We start from the raw sequence: 19,027 nt of genomic DNA, 5'->3' as shown, positions 1-19,027 counted from the left end.
CCAGGCTTGTGCCTCGGGGAGTAGGGGATCAATTCAGTCCTGCTAATGCAGCAGTTTGACTTCACCCCCGGAAGTGCACTCCATTGCAGAAGGATGCCAGCAACTAATCTGCTTATGTTCCATCACCAAGCTGGTGCTCTTCGGATATTTTGGCCACGCTGGGAATTGTCGTCCAAAGCATATGAAAGCTAGCAGGCTGGCAATGTTTGATGCAGACCCCTCTTCCCCCCGTCATTTGACTCCTGAGATGTGTGGCCCACCTTATTCCCATAATTATAATTTGTTTTCAATTTTAAATTGTTGTAACCTGCCCTGGAACTCGCTGGGTCATAAATTTGAGGATGATTTGTTCACATGCCCAAAGGAATCCTATGGAAACTGGGGACTGGGGTGCCATCTCTTCAGGGTCTCAGAATGTGGGAACACCCCACCAGAGTTCTCTCTGCTGGTGTTTTCCCCCTTTTCTGCTAGCGAAATACTCAAATGTATCCTCATCACAAATTTCCCAGGGCTAGCAATTGCACATTCCCTGGCTCCTTTCTTGACTCATTAGGGACAGTTTTCAAGCTGGGGAAAAGACAATACAGTGGTACCTCGGGTTACATACGCTTCAGGTTACAGAAACTTCAAGTTACAGACTCCGCTAACCCAGAAATAGTACCTCGGGTTAAGAACTTTGCTTCAGGATGAGAACCGAAATTGTGCTCCGGCGGCACGGCGGCAGCAGGAGACCCCATTAGCTAAAGTGGTGCTTCAGGTTAAGAACAGTTTCAGGTTAAGAACGGACCTCCGGAACGAATTAAGTACTTAACTCGAGGTACCACTGTATGTCATTTCACGCTTTAGAAGATAGCCACAAGGTTTCTGCCTGTTTTGCCCTCACAACAACCTTGCAAGGTGGGTTAGGCCGAGCGAGAGACTGCCTCCTCCCTGGCCACTCAGGGAGCTGAAACACGGAGCAGGAATTTGAACCCGGGTCCTCCCCCAGCCCGATCCATATCCGATCCGCAAGCCTGTTATTTTCCACTGTCCATTTTGCGCTACCATCTGGCTCTGCTGTCAAAATAGCTCTGCTCTCTTGGTTTGGCAATGCAGTTGCGTGTGTGTGTGTGAGTATGGTGAAAGGGACACAATGACCGTCTGTTATTTGTCTGGCTTCCCGCAGTTACCTCGTGGGGGATGAATTGTGGGTAGTCATGGAGTATTTGGCAGGCGGTTCCTTGACAGATGTGGTGACAGAGACCTGCATGGATGAAGGGCAGATTGCCGCCGTGTGCCGGGAGGTAAGGACTTAAACTATGTATATCTTTCATTCCAAATGGAAGTCCAGGGCTTTGCTGGCAAATGGGATGCGCCCCTTGGGGTTCCTATGTGTGTGTGAGAGAGATGGAATTATTTGAATTTCCTGGAGTGCCTCCAGACTGTCAGTATATTTCGGGAGGGGTGCAAGCTCATTCCAGCAACTCTAGGCGTGCGCAACTGAAGTAAGTCAAAGTGCTCTGTCGCCCCAGCACAACAAATCCACTTTTTTTCAAAAAAGAAACAACCTTTCCTAATCACGGGGAAATGCAGTTCAAAGCATTGGGATGAATGAAAGATTAACAGGGAGACATTTATACACCCTGCAAGCGGATCAGGATGAATGCTGGATAAATGTTGCGGTTTAAACAGGTGCCTAAAAATAGAGCGGTGATGTTTAGGGGGTCGTGTTCAAATCCTGGCACCGCTAGTCAAAAAGGATCAAGTAGCAGCTAATGGAAAAGACCCTTCTTTGCCTCAGTCCTAGCACAGCTGCTGCCAGTCTGTGATGGAGGAACCTTTGTCCTCCCCGAAGCATCAGTCAGCACGGCCAAAGACCATGACGAGAGTTGTCGTATACTTGTTTATTTATTAAAGTTATATACCGCCCTTCATTTGAAGATCTCGGGGCGCTTCACAAGATAAAAATACAGGATAGAAGCACAAAATAAATACAGTGGTGCCCCGCAAGACGAATGCCTCGCAAGACGGAAAACTCGCTAGACGAAAGAGTTTTCCGTTTTGGAGGTGCTTCGCAAAACGAATCTCCTATGGGCTTGCTTCGCAAGACGAAAATGTCTTGCGAGTTCCTGCGGGGTTTTTTTCCTTCCCCCTTTTTCTAAGCCGCTAAGCCGCTTATCAGCTGATCCGATAAGCCGCTAAAAGCCACTAATAGCGCTAATCCGTCAATGGGCTTGCTTCACAAGACGAAAAAACCGCTAGACGAAGAGAATCATAGAATGGATTCTTTTCGTCTTGCGAGGCACCACTGTAGTTGAAATGAAACAAAACAAAAATAAATTTTAAATGCTGTAGAATATTAATCAGCCCAAGGCCTGGTTGAAGAGGAACCTTTTTGCCTAAAGGTGTATAATGAAGGCACCAGGCAAACTTCCCTGGGGAAAGCATTCCACAACCGGGGAGCCACTGCAGAGAAGGCCCCGTTCTCGTGTTGCCACCCTCCGGACCTCTCACGGAGGAGGCACAGAAAGAAGGGCCTCAGAAGATGATCTCAGAGTTGGGGATGGTTTATATGGGGAGAGGCAGTCCTTCCTGTCATTATATGCGCCAGAATGAATTTTCCGCAAAAGCATTCTGTGAGAAGTGACACACATATACTTACCTAATTTCATTTATGCACTGCCTTTCCTCAAGGAGCTCAAGCTGGCATATGTTGATCTCCACCCCCCATTTTGTCCGCACAACAACCGTGTGAGGTAGGCTAGGCAGAGAGTGAGTGACTGGTCCGAGCTCACCCAGTGAGCTTTGTGGCTGAGTGGAGATTCGAACCCTGGCCTCCTAGGTCCTAGTCCAGTGCTCTAACCACTACATTACACTGTCCCGCACAAAACCTCCTTTGTTGTTTGCAATACTGTGGCTCATTGTTGCTGCCTGTTTTTTTCCCTACTTCCACAGTGTCTCCAGGCATTGGAATTCCTCCATGCCAACCAAGTTATCCATCGGGACATCAAGAGTGACAATATCTTGCTGGGAATGGATGGCTCTGTCAAGCTAAGTATGTTGACAGGATGGATGGGGAGAATTGTACACCTGGAATTTCAAAGCCACCCTCTTTTGTTTTGTTTGGAGGATGGATGGATGGTGGCTAACGGATTGAGGTTGAATCCTGACAAGACAGAAGTACTGTTTTGGGGCGACAGGGGGCGGGCGGGTGTGGGGGACTCCCTGGTCCTGAATGGGGCAACTGTGCCCCTAAAGGACCAGGTGAGCAGCCTGGGAGTCATTTTGGACTCACAGCTGTCCATGGAGGCACAGGTCAATTCTGTGTCCGGGGCGGCTGTCTAACAGCTCTACCTGGTACGCAGGATGAGACCCTACCTGCCTGCAGACTGTCTCACCAGAGTGGTGCATGCTCTAGTTATCTCCCTCTTGGACTACTGCAACGCGCTCTACCTTTGAAGGTGACCCAGAAACTGCAATTAATCCAGAATGCAGCAGCTAGACTGGTGACTGGAAGCGGCCGCCAAGACCACATAACACTGGTCCTGAGAGATCTGCATTGGCTCCCAGTATGCTTCTGAGCACAATTCAAAGTGTTGGTGCTGACCTTCAAAGCCCTCAACGGCCTCGGCCCAGAATACCTGAAGGAGCGTCTCCACCCCCATTGTTCTGCCCGGACGCTGAGGTCCAGCTCCGAGGGCCTTCTGGCGGTTCCCTCATTGCGAGAAGTGAGGTTACAGGGAACCAGGCAGAGGGCCTTCTCGGTAGTGGCACCCACCCTGTGGAACACCCTCCCATCAGATGTCAAGGAACTAAACAACTATCTGACGTTTAGAAGACATCTGAAGGCAGCCCTGTTTAGGGAAGTTTTTAACGTTTGATGTTTTACCGTCTTTTTAATATTCTGTCTGGAGCCGCCCAGAGTGGCTGGGGAAACCCAGCCAGATGGGTGGGGTATAAATAATAAATGATGATGATGATGATGATGATGAAGATGTTCCAGAAGGGAAGAAGCTGTAGCCCTGTTCTGTTTTCCTACCTCCCCTGGGATGGCTCAGCCGGTAGAGCGTAAATCTTAAAGAAGATAAGACCTTGCAGTCTAAAACTTGGACGCGAAAACTAAATTCTGCCCGGGACTCCTCCAAAACAAAGGAAAACTGTTTCTTCTACTTCTTTTTCTGATTTTCCTCTTCTCTTCTCTCCTTCCCCGTCAGCCGATTTCGGCTTCTGTGCTCAGATCACTCCCGAGCAAAGCAAGCGCAGCACCATGGTGGGGACGCCATATTGGATGGCGCCGGAGGTGGTGACGAGGAAAGCCTATGGACCCAAAGTGGACATCTGGTCTCTGGGGATAATGGCCATCGAAATGATAGAGGGGGAACCTCCGTACCTCAACGAAAATCCACTGAGGGTGAGCCTTTTCGTTCTGACTTTCAGCGTCGCTTTTCCTCCAGAAAAGGTTTCCCAGACTCTCTGGCAGTTCGTTTAGTTAGGCCAGCTGTCCCACTGGGGATTATAAATGTTTCTCATTTATCCAGGGTGGATAAAAATCAATGATTAAAAATATGCCTTTAAAAAAAAATTAATTGGATTTTTTTATTATTTAAATTGGATTTTTCAAATAAAATGCTTTCGGAGGAATTTTTTCTTCTCACGATAGTTTTCTGTTTAAGTTACATTATAGTCCAAAGGCTATTCATCAGGAAATAAGGATTTGTTTTAAGTTTTTCATGTGTGCTAAAACTCAGGGTTTTTTTTTTAATTTATTTAACCACATCAGTTAACATAGATGGATACATATGCTATAATGTTATTATTTTAGTTAAATAAATTGTTATTAAGAAAATGATTATTTTTCTCCTTCCAATCAAGAACAGCAGAAAAGTTGTCCAAATATGAACAATTTACTTATTAAACCTCACAATAACTTCATAATTATCTGTCTATGTATTTCAAATAGGATAACCAAATCAGTAATTTTCGATATAACTGTAAAAACTACCCTGAAAACTTATTATTCCGAAAATGAAACCTTCATCTGGTTGTAAATATTAAGATGATAGCAGCAAGAATAAGCCTTTCTGTGAAAATATGATATAAATCAAGTCTTACTGACTGGTGATTTAAATCGTGGGTTTAAATCGATTTGATTTAAATCAAATCCACAATGCATTTGTACCTCCGGTATTTATTTATTACATTTATATCTCACCTTATTCTTCCGCGGAGCTCAAGGTGCTAAACATGGTTCTCCTCCCCATTTCATCCTCACAACAAATCTGTGAGGCTGATTAGGCTTAAGAGATGGTGAATGGCCCAAGGCCATGCTGTGAGTTTTATGGCCTAGTGGGGATTCGAACCCTGGACTCCCAGGGTTCACTGTAACCCAGGGGTAGGCAATCTAAGGCCCATGGGCCAGATGTGGCCCAATCGCCTTCTCAATCCGGCCCACGGACGGTCCGGGAATCGGCGTGCTCTTACATGAGTAGAATATGTGCTTTTATTTAAAATGCATCTCTGGGTTATTTGTGGGGCATAGGAATTCGTTCATTCCCCCCCCCCCCAAAATATAGTCCGGCCCCCCACAAGGTCTGAGGGACGGTGGACCGGCCCACAGCTGAAAAAGCTTGCTGACCCCTGCTGTAACCATTATGGCATAAAATCTCTGAGCTGAGCTCTTTTTTATTCTTCTTCTCTTCCCACTCGCCTCTGTCCTCTCTTTTAGGCTTTATATCTTATTGCTACCAACGGGACCCCCGAGCTGCAGAACCCAGAGAAGCTTTCGCCCATCTTTAGAGACTTCCTTAATCGCTGCCTCGAGATGGATGTGGAGAAGAGAGGGTCTGCGAAAGAGCTCCTCCAGGTAAACGCATCAATTTGGAGAAAGATTTCTTGTTGTTTAGTCGTGTCCGACTCCTCGTGACCCCCTGGACCAGAGCACGCCAGGCACTCCTGTCTTCCACTGCCTCCCGCAGTTTGGTCAAACTCATGCTGGTAGCTTCGAGAACACTGTCCCACCATCTCGTCCTCTGTCATCCCTTCTCCTTGTGCCCTCCATCTTTCCCAACATCAGGGTCTTTTCCAGGGAGTCTTCTCTTCTCATGAGGTGGCCAAAGTCTTGGAGCCACAGCTTCACGATCTGTCCTTCCAGTGAGCACTCAGGGCTGATTTCCTTCAGGCATTTAAAGGCAGGATCGTACCACTTCTAAAGGGACAGAGCCTTTAAACCAAAGAGCCTAGGGCTTGCTGATCAGAAGGTCAGAGGTTCGAACCCCCGCTACGGGGTGAGCTCCCGTTGCTCAGTCCCAGCTCCTGCCAACCTAGCAGTTCAAAAGCACGTCAAAGTGCAAGTAGATAAATAGGCACCACTGCAGCAGGAAGGTAAACGGCATTTCCGTGCGCTGCTCTGGTTCGCCAGAAGCGGCTTAGTCATGCTGGCCACATGACCTGGAAGCTGTATGCCGGCTCCCTCGGCCAATAAAGCAAGATGAGTGCCATAACCCCAGAGTCGGTCAGGACTGGACCTAATGATCAGGGGTCCCTTTACCTTTTACTCTCTTTAACATCCCCACAACACTGAGCTCATTGGATCAAAGCTCTCACCCAGCTCTCAGGCAGCTTCCCATGTGCCAACCCATCTTTAAATTTACTGCCATTGGTTTATCGCTTGAGCTGGCCATTCTTCCTTTGCCGAAACCTGTCTCCTTTTTTCCCCAGCACCAGTTTCTCAAAATCGCCAAGCCCCTCTCCAGCCTCACTCCTCTGATCATCGCGGCGAAGGAGGCAGCGAAGAACAACCACTGACGCGCTCCGTGGGGCCGCCGTCGCCGTGCCAAACCCTCTTGGCTTTTAACTTTTCCCGAAAACGCCTGTTTCAAAGAGCCCGGCTCTCCCCCGACTTTTATGGCCACGCCCCGAAGCTTTTCATCCTGCGAGATCGGGACCGCGGCATCAACGTGCACCCCAAACTCAAAAGCAGACACCTGGGGGCGGAGGCAGGTGTCGCCCTCAAAACTGCGACCTCCCACGTGGAATGGATGTGTGGGGTGGAATTTGTATGTTTGAAAGGGCCATTAAGGGGCTGTCTGATCTCGAACAAAATAAGTTGCCAAGCCAGTATGTTTTCATATCTTTTAGTGTGTTGTTGAATTTAAGAAGAGAGGAAAACATGATTCCATGCAACCTTTAGGACAATTGGAGGAATTGCATTTCTAACTGCCTGTGTTTTCTTTTACCTCTGCGAAAAGCCCCCTGTTCTTAAGACTACTGAGAGACGGGCATAGTTTGGATTACGTGAAAATGAGCACAGGGAGTGTTTTTCTTTTTTAAACAATAATCTCAAGGGAAATGGAATTTCTTCCACTGAACCAGAAATGAGCATCCTGTATCTGTTAGAAGATGGCAATTAATGAATGTTCATCATGCTGTGTGTATGGGGGCTGGATGGTGGTGGGGTTTTTGTGTGTGTGTGAAACTTAATTGCCCTCTGATTAAATTCTCGTCCTTGTTTCCACCCTTCTGACCGGCATCATCTGTCTAAATCTGTGCTTTTAATTGCGTTGTGAATTTGTCAGAAAGGTGAAGGCGCTTTGTATACGCAGAGGGCTCTGTTGGCCAAAAGGCCATGTCTGATATCAAAGAACAATTGAAAGTGCAGCAATTCAGAGAGACCAAAGTACCAGAGGCTAAACTGCGAGTGCAAGAGACATTTGGGGAGACACACACACACACAGACACACACACACACACACACAGAGAGAGAGAGAGAGAGAGACTGTATTTGTCTGTTTATATACTACTATAATACTAGACATCTCCTAGCCAAGATGGGCAAGATGGGGTGCTCGGTCTTGCAGGACAGTCTGGATATGGTGCATGTGACGGATCCTTGGAGGAACGGGGAGAATAATAGAATTGTAGAGTTGGAAGGGACCCAGGGGTCATCTAGTCTAACCCCCTGCAAGGAAGGACAGAGACATTGCACTGATGTTGGTGCCACTCTGTACTTTAAAGAAGACATAAAGGCTGTCCCATATGGGGATCGAACCTGCAACCTGGGCTGACATGTTGGAAGGTATGAAATACCTGAAGCAGTTCACATCCCCTGCTTGTGTGTAAGGGGTTTATCCACACTTAACATTCCTCTGGTCAAAGCACTGTCTGTGCTTTAAAACTCCATGCCTGAGTGCCCTTTTTCTTGCTCTGCAAAAACTTGCTCTTTAAAGCTGAATCAAGCAAATAGCAATCCATGGAAAAACTGAATTGATGTTTGCTCCGATTGAGCACCAAAGAGCAGGTTTATATTGGGCAAAAAACCACACAGTGATACGGAGCTTTTAAGGAAAAACCTGTGCCTAGAAAGAGCAGGGTGAAAAATAAGTCTGGATAAGTCAGGAAATGCAATTTGCATGATGATGCAGATACAACTCCCGTCTCTCTTATTTCTGCAAATGCCTCTCTAGCAAAGCCATAATAATCTTATTCATAATATGCTGGCTATAATTTATATGCTATGTTATCTGACAGTGGCTGCACCTGAGACAGCTAAGAAATGAGCGAAAATGCAGTAAAATCCCATATTAAAACCACTTGCCGGTTCAGTATATAAGCACATAAAGGTAAAGGACCCCTGAAGGGTTAAGTCCAGTCGAAGGTGACTATGGGGTTGCGGCGCTCATCTCGCTTTCAGGCCGAGGGAGCCGGCGTGTGTCCACAGACAGCTTTCCGGGTCATGTGGCCAGCATGACTAAACCACTTCTGGCGCAATGGGTCACTGTGATGGAAGCCAGAGCGCACGGAAACGCCATTTACCTTCCCACCTCAGCGGTACCTATTTATCTACTTGCACTGGTGTGCTTTCAAATTGCTAAGTTGGCAGGAGCTGGGACAGAGCAACGGGAGCTTATTCCTTCGCAGGGATTCGAACCGCCGACCTTCCGATCGGCAAGCCCAAGAGCCTCAGTGGTTTAGACCACAGCACCACCCGCATCCCTAAAACATAAAACTTGGGCCCAAGACCGATCTTGACACAACCCTATAAAATCCGCAAAATGATATAGAAATGGCTCACTGGCTTTGATGCCAGGAAGCTGTCTCCTCACCTGCAGATGTTGTGGCGGGAGGGATGACAAATCTGTCACAGAAATGCCACATGATGGAGGGTGAAAGCTAGAAAGTTACTTTGAGATAGACTCAGTTACCCTTTGGAAGAATGTTATCGGGCTGCCTTTGGGCAATAATAATGGTATTCAGAAGCACAACTGCCTCCACAGCTGGAGGCAGGAATGCTTCTGAATGCCAGTTGCTGGAAACCACAGGAAGGGGGAGTTGGACTTGCGTTCGAATCCTGCTTGCTGCATTTCCAGAGGCATCTGGTCAGCCACTTGTGAGAACAGGATGCTGGACTGAATGGGCCATTGGCCTGATCCAGCAGGTAGTAGTAGTAGTAGTAGTAATAATAATAATTTTAAAAAATTATTTATTTATACCCTGCCCTCCCCAGCCAAGACCGGGTTCAGGGTGGCTAACACCAGGTATAAAAACGATTGAATTACAACTTAAAAACAAGATTAAAATACAGCCTCATTTCGGTAGGAACTCAAATCAAAAACTTTTTTGGGGATGAAAACATCCAAGTCTTCACCAAGGCCAACTATCCAGAATGGTCCTAGGTGGGCCAGAGAAAAAGCCAGGGAAGTCCCCAAATAGGAGTTCCAACACAGAAGGAGAAAGGAAAGGGGGAGGGGATCAATGTGATTGCAAGCCAAAGGCCAGGCGGAACAACTCTGTCTTGCAGGCCCTGCGGAAAGAAATCAGATCCCGCAGGGCCCTGGTCTCATGAGACAGACCGTTCCACCAGGCTGGGGCCAGTGCTGAAAAGGCCCTGGCTCTGGTTGAGGTTAATCTGACTTCCTTAGGTTCCGGGACCTCTAGGGTGTTGCTATTTATGGACCTTAAGGTCCTCTGTGGGGCATACCGGGAGAGGTGGTCCCGTAGGTACGAGGGTCCTAGGCTGTGAAGGGTCCTTAACAATGATGAAATCAATGGTACTAATATAATGAACATCTACGCACTTCCTGACACCTCCACTCTTTCAGATATTTGTTTTATTTATTCATAAAAGCATTTACCTGCCTCTTTCTCGCAAATTGTTGGGGTGATATTATAGAGCAGCACAGAAACATTTAATGCAATAAAGAACAATCACTGAAATGACTGGTGACTTAAAAAACTGGACAGCTGCATACACCTGTTGGCATAAAAAAAGCCACCGAGAGGCAAATGAAAGTCAAAACTCAGGATTTTCACCGGGCGGGAGAGTGCGCCATAGCATGCGATCAGCGATGACACTCAATGCCGGACTTCTGGTCGAGTTCAGTCAGGCCTTCAACAGGGGGGACAAATGGCAGTTCTCCTCTGGAAACAGGCTGCGATAAAAGGATTCAGGTGGACCAGCGGTGGTCAAGTCAGACAGATGCCTCTTGAGAAGCTCACAACAGGACCAGAGGCAATGTGGTGTAGTGGTTAGAGCATCAGACTAGGACCTGGGAGACGAGGGTTCAAATCCCCACTCGGTCATGAAGCTCGCTGGGTGACTGTGTGGACCGCTCACTGCCTCTCAACCTGTCAGGGAACTGACATCGGAGGGAGAGGCGAAGGGGAGGCTCCCAGATGATGCTGGCGAAGGACCCAGCAGCAGGGGGAGAAACAGCTCAGTAGAGGGGGAAGCCAATCAGCGCAACACCAGGGATAAAGGGAGGCAGACGGGGGAATCGGAGAGAGGGCTCCAGGACTCTTCACTGGACATCAGTGAGGAGAGCCCAGGTCCTCCGCTGCCCACGCCTTCCCTGCGCAGGAGACTCCCGCACAGTGAGAGGAGGAGGAGACTGGGGGTCAAACAACTTTTATGTTGGAAGAGGTTCAAGAAACGCCCACTTACGGATTCTGCCAGTGACTGAGGCAGCCACGATGAGAAGGGGCTGTGCAGTCAGAAAGGTTTAACAAGGCAAATTAACCGAGAAAGGCACCAGTTTACGCACGAGTAACTCATATCTATTACACAACCTAACCTACCTTGCAGCGGTGTTGTGGGGGGTTAAATGAGGAGGGGGAGAAAACAACGGAGCCCCCCTTAAGCTCATTAGAGAAAAAAGGTGGGAGTTGAATGCAGGTCAGGTTTAAGGTGCTGGTTTTGACCTTTAAAGCCCTACGCGGCCTAGGACCCTCGTACCTACGGGATCGCCTCTCCTGGTATGTCCCGCGGAGGACCTTAAGGTCCATAAATGACATCATTTTGGAGGTCCCAGGTCGCAAGGTGGTTAGATTGGTCTCAACTAGGGCCAGGGCCTTTTCAGTACTGGCCCCGACTTGGTGGAACGCTCTGTCACAAGAGACCAGGGCCCTGCGGGACTTGACATCTTTCCGCAGGGCCTTTGGTTTGGACTCAGTCTGACCCTTATGTTTCCCTCCCCTTATGGTTTTGATCTATGGGCTACTTTTAAAATGAGGTTGCATTTTAAATTGCATTTTAACCTGTATTTTAAATTGGTTGTCCCCCCCCCCCCCGTTATGTTTTTACTTTAATTTTACTGGTGTTAGCCACTCTGAGCCCAGCTCTGGCCAGGGAGGGTGGGGTATTATTATTATTATTATTATTATTATTATTATTATTATTATTATTATTATAAATAAAACAAATAAAAAGAATTAGCAGTGACAGACACAGAGATAAATACCCCCCTCTGTGAATTGTAAAGTATTGCACTTGGGCAAAAAAAATGAGAGGCACAAATACAAGATGGGTGACACCTGGCTTGAGAGCAGTACATGTGAAAAGGATCTAGGAGTCTTGGTTGACCACAAACTTGACATGAGCCAACAGTGTGACGCGGCAGCTAAAAAAGCCAATGCAATTCTGGGCTGCATCAATAGGAGTATGGCATCTAGATCAAGGGATTTAATAGTGCCACTGTATTCTGCTCTGGTCAGACCTCACCTGGAGTACTGTGTCCAGTTCTGGGCACCACAATTCAAGAAGGACACTGACAAACTGGAACGTGTCCAGAGGAGGGCAACCAAAATGGTCAAAGGCCTGGAAACGATGCCTTATGAGGGACGGCTAAGGGAGCTGGGCATGTTTAGCCTGGAGGAGGTTAAGGGGTGATATGATAGCCATGTTCAAATATATAAAAGGATGTCACATAGAGGAAGAAAGGTTGTTTTCTGCTGCTCCAGAGAAGCGGACATGGAGCAATGGATCCAAACTACAAGAAAGAAGATTCCACCTAAACATTAGGAAGAACTTCCTGACAGTAAGAGCTGTTTGACAGTGGAATTTGCTGCCAAGGAGTGTGGTGGAGTCTCCTACTTTGGAGGTCTTTAAGCAGAGGCTTGACAACCATATGTCAGGAGTGCTCTGATGGTGTTTCCTGCTTGGCAGGGGGTTGGACTCGATGGCCCTTGTGGTCTCTTCCAACTCTATGATTCTATGATTCTGCCTTTTTAAAGGCAGTGAGTAGCTGCTGATGTGTGCAGCTGTAACAACAACAACAACAAGAACATAGAGTCGGAAGAGACCCAAGATTCATCTAGTCCAACTCTCTGCAATGCAATGAGTTGTTTATTGTTGTTGTTGCTGCCTTATTATATTTATACCTCACCTTTCTCCCTGACGGGGACTCAAGATGGGCAGCTTACAGATAAAAATAAGAACCGCCAAAACCACAGGGGAAAAGCCCCAATCATTTAAATCCTGTGTTTTATTACTAGGGCTTTGGACTAGAGCAAGTTACAGGGAACCAGGCAGAGGGCCTTCTCGGTGGTGGCACCCGCCCTGTGGAACGCCCTCCCACCAGATGTCAAAGAGAACAACAACTACCAAACTTTTAGAAGACATCTGAAGGCAGCCCTGTTCAGGGAAGCTTTTAATGTTTGATGCATTACTGTATTTTAATATTTTGTTGGAAGCCGCCCAGAGTGGCTGGGGTATCCCAGCCAAATGGGGGGTATAAATAAATAAATAAATAAATAAATAAAATATTATTGGACATGAAGGCAGTTTATCCCAGTGGCCCAACTCCTCCTTCCCCTCCTTTAACCCAAAAGAGTGGAAGCGTGTGAGCCGTGAAGCCTAAGCCGGACGGAACATTTTGAGTCTTTCAATCTGTGGTTAAAATGGGTCGGTGCTTGTCCTCCTCTTAATTCTTTGAGCACCAGGCCTTTTCTGCATCAGCTCCCTTTCCACGCCCTCTGAGAATGATCTCAGGGCTGGGCATTGTGACATCAGCTGCAGGCCAGATTCCAGCAGCCAGCCTTGGATTGGTTGGGGCTGAGTTCCAGGAGAGCATGTAGGCAAAAACCTATCAAAAACTCTGGCTCTTGGGTGAGTAGGCAAAGCTTGGCTTTCTGCTTTCATTTCATCGCCTCCTTTTCTACACAAAATCAATCAGAGTCCCTGGCCAGGAGTGCCAGCTTGGCCCCGCGACCGTAGGTGCCCGGGGCGTGGGTGCCATGCAAAGTGCATGGCCACGGCACCAAACTTTGTGGGTGCCCGGCACTTTCACGGGAAGTTTTGATATGTGCTGAGGTTCTCACCCTGGGCCAGCAGGGGGATACTGTAGATAGTTTTCACTCAGTCCCAAATACGCAAATAAGGGATTGAAAGTGACGTTCAGTGATTGGATAGTTACAGAAAATGGTTACTGTTGCGTTCTAGTGGAGCTCTATATAAGCAGGCTGGCTGAACCCTTCAGTTCAGTTCTATTCTGGCCTGTGAATAAACAAGAGCTGTTTGAAGAGTCGCTGTGTCGTCTGATATGTTCACCCACAACTTAACAAATTTTGTGGGTGCTCAGACACCCAGGGCCCCCGGGAGTTGGCACCTATGGCCCTGCCATTTTGAGATTGCTTGAATTTATTTCCACTGCGCCCAGAGCATCTTACAAATGGCACCCACTTATTCTCAAATCCAAAACAAGGGGGCGGGTGAGAAAGCAGCTCACAAAATGTATCAAGCAATACAGAAATCAGCCCTGTTAACAAACAGAGAAGAAACTCAATACAGTAGTACCTCTGGTTGCGAATGGGATCCGTTCCGGAGGCCCGTTTGCAACATGAAAGGAATGCAACCTGCAGCGGCGCATCTGTGTATGCGTGAGATACGATTTGCCACTTCTGCGCATGCGCGTGATGTCATTTTGCGCTTCTGCACATGATGTCATTTTGTGCTTCTGCGCATGCGCATGATGTCATTTTGCGCTTCTGCACATGCACGAGTGACGAAACCCGGAAGTAACCCTTTCTGGCACTTCCGGATCGCCGCGGGACGTAACCTGAAAGAACGTAACATGAAGCGGAAATAACATGAGGTATGACTGTTTTGCAAAAGAAATAATCTAGACTTAAATAAGTAAAATGCTTTTGCAGTTTCAGTGGTACCTCGGGATGTGAACAGGATCCGTGCCGGAGCCCTGTTTGCATCCTGAATAGAATGTAAGGCACGTCTGCGGGTCGCATTTTGCCGCTTCCCCCATGCACGTGACATCATTTTGAGCATCTGTGCATGGGTGAGTGGCGAAACCAGGAAGTAACGCGCTCCGTTACTTCCGGGTTGCCATGGAGCGCAACCCACAAGCGCTCAACCTGAAGCACATTCAACTCGAGGTATGACTGTATTCGTTTCATAAAATTTATTCGCTGCTTGATTGTAAAAAAACAAACAAAAATAACCCAACAGCGTCAACGTGGTTTTAAAATTATTGGGGGGGAAACAGCTGTTTAAAACATTCAAAATATGTAACCAGCAATGAACTAAAAACAGATTAATACATGCATCAACATTCTACATAGCTGGGTAGGCTTGTCTAAACAAAAATGGCTTTAGCGGGCACCGAAAAGAGTACAGTGAAGGCGCTTGTCTGATGTCAATAGGAAGGGAATTCCAAAGGCTAGGTGTTGCCATGCAAAAAGATGGATTTCTTCCAAACATGGAGCGAGTGTTTTGTGGCGTCTGCAAAAGTACCAGTCCTACAGTGCCACCAGTGCCACTGTATTCTGCTCTGGTCAGACCTCACCTGGAGTACTGTGTCCAGTTCTGGGCACCACAGTTCAAGAAGGACACTGACAAACTGGAACGTGTCCAGAGGAGGGCAACCAAAATGGTCAAAGGCCTGGAAACGATGCCTTATGAGGGACGGCTAAGGGAGCTGGGCATGTTTAGCCTGGAGAAGAGGAGGTTAAGGGGTGATATGATAGCCATGTTCAAATATATAAAAGGATGTCACATAGAGGAGGGAGAAAGGTTGTTTTCTGCTGCTCCAGAGAAGCGGACACGGAGCAATGGATCCAAACTACAAGAAAGAAGATTCCACCTAAACATTAGGAAGAACTTCCTGACAGTAAGAGCTGTTCGACAGTGGAATTTGCTGCCAAGGAGTGTGGTGGAGTCTCCTACTTTGGAGGTCTTTAAGCAGAGGCTTGACAACCATATGTCAGGAGTGCTCTGATGGTGTTTCCTGCTTGGCAGGGGGTTGGACTCGATGGCCCTTGTGGTCTCTTCCAACTCTATGATTCTATGATTCTATGATTAGACAGACAGAAGCGCTTGTGGGCGTACACGTATTGGGTAAGGCGATCTTGCAGGTAAATTGGTCCCAAGTTGTGAATAAACAATTGCAAAATAATCCTCTACAGGTAAAAAAAGCAAATTACAGAAGCATTAAAATATAATTAAAATATGCAATAAAACAATGCCATTCCATTGTTAAGTCCAGTCAAAGGAGACTATGGGGTTGCGGCGCTCATCTCGCTTTCAGGCTGAGGGAGCCAGTGTTTGTCCACAGACAACTTTCCAGGTCATGAGGCCAGAAGAACTAAACCACTTCTGGCGTAATGGAACACCGTGACAGAAGCCAGAGCGCACGGAAACTCCGTTTACTTCCCGCCACAGTGATACCTATTTATCTACTTGCACTGGCGTGCTTTCAAACTGCTAGGTTGGCAGGAGCTGGAACAGAGCAACAGGAGCTCACTTTGTCGTGGGGATTCGAACCGCGACCTTCTGATCGGCAAGCCCAAGAGGCTCTGTGGTTTAGACCATAGCGCCACCCGCATCCCTACGCCATTCAAATAGCATAGCAGAGATCCTAGTATCATGCCATCATAGAATTGTAGAGTTGGAAGTGGCCCAAGGATCATGTAGCCCCCTGCAATGCAGACGTCTCAACTAAAGCATCTACAGTTCTGCTGTTAGAATAGCTCTTACTGTCAGAGAGTTCTTTGTGAAGTTGAGTCGTGCTCTCTTTTCTTGTAGCTTGAAGCCATTGGTTCGGGTCCAGAGCGAGAGAAGAGGGAGCAGTTTGCTCCCCCTTCCATGTGACAGCCTGTGGTGATCACACAGGGTCCCCGGACGTTTCACCGTCTATTGATCCCTGTGCCACCACTTTATTTCTCGCTGCCACCACCCAGGCCCTACCTGGTACAATACTGAGTCCAGTCAGGGTTTAAATTGGAACATAAACTTCAGTTTATTTATTGCAGTTTAACAAGCGTGTGGTTTCATAAACGGTATTGGTCAATTACAATCATGGGGTGCCTATCCAGACCTATAACTTTTCCGCTACCTGCTCTCACTCACTAAACCACCTCTCAGATATTGACTTGTCTTCCTAGCTCCTAACTGTTCCTGACTCAGCTTATTTCGCTACACTAACTCAACCTCCCCACATACTCTATCCCAATTCACTCCCACTCCAACCAACCACCAACTCCCAACGAACTCCACCCTTTGCCCCTCCCAGAGCTGGTTTTATAGTCCCTCTGACTCCACCCCCGGGTTCTGATTGGGTAACTATTTCACCTCCAGCACTCTCATATGCTAACGTCACACAGCCCTTGAGATATTGAGAGGCCAAGAAAGATGAGACGTTGTTTATGTTGGGATACTGCCAGGGAGATAAAGTCCATCATGGCCCCAAGCCGTCTGCCGGATGATCCATCGATCTCCTGTAGGCACGCAGTATCAGCAATTAGCGACATGAGTTTCTAGAAAAAAGCTTGCCACATTCTAGAGCTCATGCACACTCTAACAGCAGATAATTCACAGCAGAAGTTGCACGCAGGAGAGCATTATTTACAAGTTTTATTCAGCGTTGATCAGAACAAAGAAAGACATGACTGCCTGCGTCAGTGTCTCCAGCACAGAGAGAGAAACAAAAGCAAAGACACAACAGAAACATCCTGTGAAAACAGGAAATACGCAGGCTGTGACACAAACATCCTGCTACCTTTTAAGGTGGAACGGAAATATCCTAACAGTTTATTCCCACGTTGTCTTTTTCATCTCTGCAGAGCCCACAGCCCCTTTGTTCCTCTCAGAAGCCAAGCCCTGTTGCACCATGGACAAGTCTGCGCTGTGCCACCTGACAGATGCCAACGGGAATTTGAAAAACCAGATCTGGGACCTGAGAGAGACGGCCGCCAACCTTGACGCTGAGAAGCAGGAGATCCTGACGGAGAACAGGAGCGTCAAAGAGCAGAACCGGAGCCTGGAAGCCAAGATCGAGTGTTTCAAAGCCATGGCGGAGGACTTCGAAAAGGAAGAAGAGGAGCTCCAGGGAGTTCTGAGGAAGCTGGAGGAGACGATCGCGCAGATGGAATCCCAGAACATGGCCTTGAAAGGCACCAACAAGATGCTGAGGACCGAAATACAAAAGGTGTCCGGCCACATCGTTCTCTTCCAGGATTACAAGGCAACGCAAGACCAGGACATCTGTCGCATGAAGCAGGTGATGGAGCACATTGTGAGCTACTTCAAGCAGCTGGAGTCAAAGATCGAGACGGCCGAGCAGAGATTCGGCGAGGAGCAGAGTGAAGCCGCCGAGCTCCAGCGCACCTTGGATGAGCTTGAGCAGATCCGTGAGGTCCAGGAGAACGAGATCCTCTGCCTGAAGGACCAGCTGGAAGAGGCGTCCTTCATGAGGCTGGAGAAGGACGAGAGCCTCAAGGTCCCGTCTCTGCTGCACGAGATGGTCCAAGCCAAGCTGGTCCAGGATTCCTTGGCCATGCAGAGCAGCCTCCTCCTGCTGTTGTCCAAAGTTGTGTGGATGTTTCTGGCGGTGGCCGTCTGCCTAGGCTTCCTGAGCGTCTTGGCCAAAGTCTACCTCTTCGTCTTCAACCAGGACCTGGAATCCGGAAGCCAAGCTCTGCTGTTCACGGACCGCCTGCGCCTGCTGGCGGAAGTCCTCTCTCCGCATCCCATGAGGAGGTCGAATGGCTTGCTGCCCTTTTGAGACGGGCGCCGTGGCGCGGGAAGCAAACCCGGCGGAGCTGGCCGCACATTCTTGTATCAAAACCGTGTGCCTTCAAAAATTAAAAGGACTCCCTCCCCCACTTAAGAAACGCCCCAGCCTAAATTTCCATCTGATTCCACTTGATCTTGCCAGAATATTCAGCACAGGTGTGCCCCCCCACCCACTAACATTCCGGTACCCTGCCTGCATAAGTGAAAATTGCATAATTGGGGAATCCCTCTCTAAACCCCCTTCAATCCCCCTCTCTGCCACTCTCTTTCCCACCCAGACCAAAATTTGAAATCCAGACCAAAATTCAAAGTAGGGTTGAAGCCCTGGGGCTGGCTGGAGGCTGGAGGACAAGCAGGAAAGTAGCTGCTGCTGCTGCTGCTGCGCTACCACACGTCTCAGCTGTTTGGTGGGGAGGCTGAGCAGCTGTCAGGCAGCCGACAAGGAGAACAGGTTATTTGCAGATCAGAGAAAGAAAGTGAAACTCTGGCTAACTTGCAGCTACCGTATTTTTCACTCCATAAGATGCACTTTTCCCCTCCTAAAAAGTAAGGGGAAATGTGTGGTGTCTTATGGAGCGAATGCAGGGGGGAGGCAGGCAGGAAAAGCCCCCAAAGAGCCACACACAAGCTCCGTGCGACTCTTGCGGGCTTTTCCCCAGGAGGGAAAAGGGACTAATGCAGCCAGTCAGTCCCTTCTCCCTCCTCGTAGAAAAGCCCGCAGGAGCCACACGCTCCTTAAAGGGTGCACAG

General features: G+C 48.1%; 2 protein-coding genes across 3 annotated transcripts in view; both read left to right on the top strand.

The window, feature by feature from the left end:
• Window positions 1-7,498, top strand: part of PAK1 (p21 (RAC1) activated kinase 1) — a 112,298-nt gene extending 104,800 nt beyond the window's left edge. For both annotated transcript variants that reach the window (XM_082219362.1, XM_082219361.1), the window contains 5 exons: window positions 1,166-1,283; window positions 2,935-3,034; window positions 4,194-4,390; window positions 5,705-5,842; window positions 6,697-7,498. In XM_082219362.1, the coding sequence (XP_082075488.1) occupies window positions 1,166-1,283; window positions 2,935-3,034; window positions 4,194-4,390; window positions 5,705-5,842; window positions 6,697-6,783 (640 nt within the window). In that variant the 3' untranslated portion in view covers window positions 6,784-7,498. The remainder of the gene's footprint in view (window positions 1-1,165; window positions 1,284-2,934; window positions 3,035-4,193; window positions 4,391-5,704; window positions 5,843-6,696) is intronic.
• A 5,576-nt stretch (window positions 7,499-13,074) lies between these two features.
• On the top strand, window positions 13,075-18,375 carry LOC309530542 (uncharacterized protein). Its single transcript, XM_082219574.1, has 2 exons — window positions 13,075-13,360; window positions 17,326-18,375. The coding sequence occupies exon 2, from the start codon at window positions 17,373-17,375 to the stop codon at window positions 18,264-18,266; it is 894 nt and encodes a 297-aa protein (XP_082075700.1). The 5' UTR covers window positions 13,075-13,360; window positions 17,326-17,372; the 3' UTR covers window positions 18,267-18,375.
• The last annotated feature ends 652 nt before the right edge of the window (window positions 18,376-19,027 follow it).

The sequence above is a fragment of the Podarcis vaucheri genome, assembly GCF_965113315.1.
Source record: "Podarcis vaucheri genome assembly, chromosome: 4".
NCBI lineage: Eukaryota > Metazoa > Chordata > Lepidosauria > Squamata > Lacertidae > Podarcis > Podarcis vaucheri.
This window is presented reverse-complemented; position numbering and strand designations above follow the sequence as displayed.

Excerpts from the sequence above, each read along its gene's own strand:
- LOC309530542 (XM_082219574.1), top strand. The coding sequence starts at position 17,373 with ATGGACAAGTCTGCGCTGTGCCACCTGACAGATGCCAACGGGAATTTG.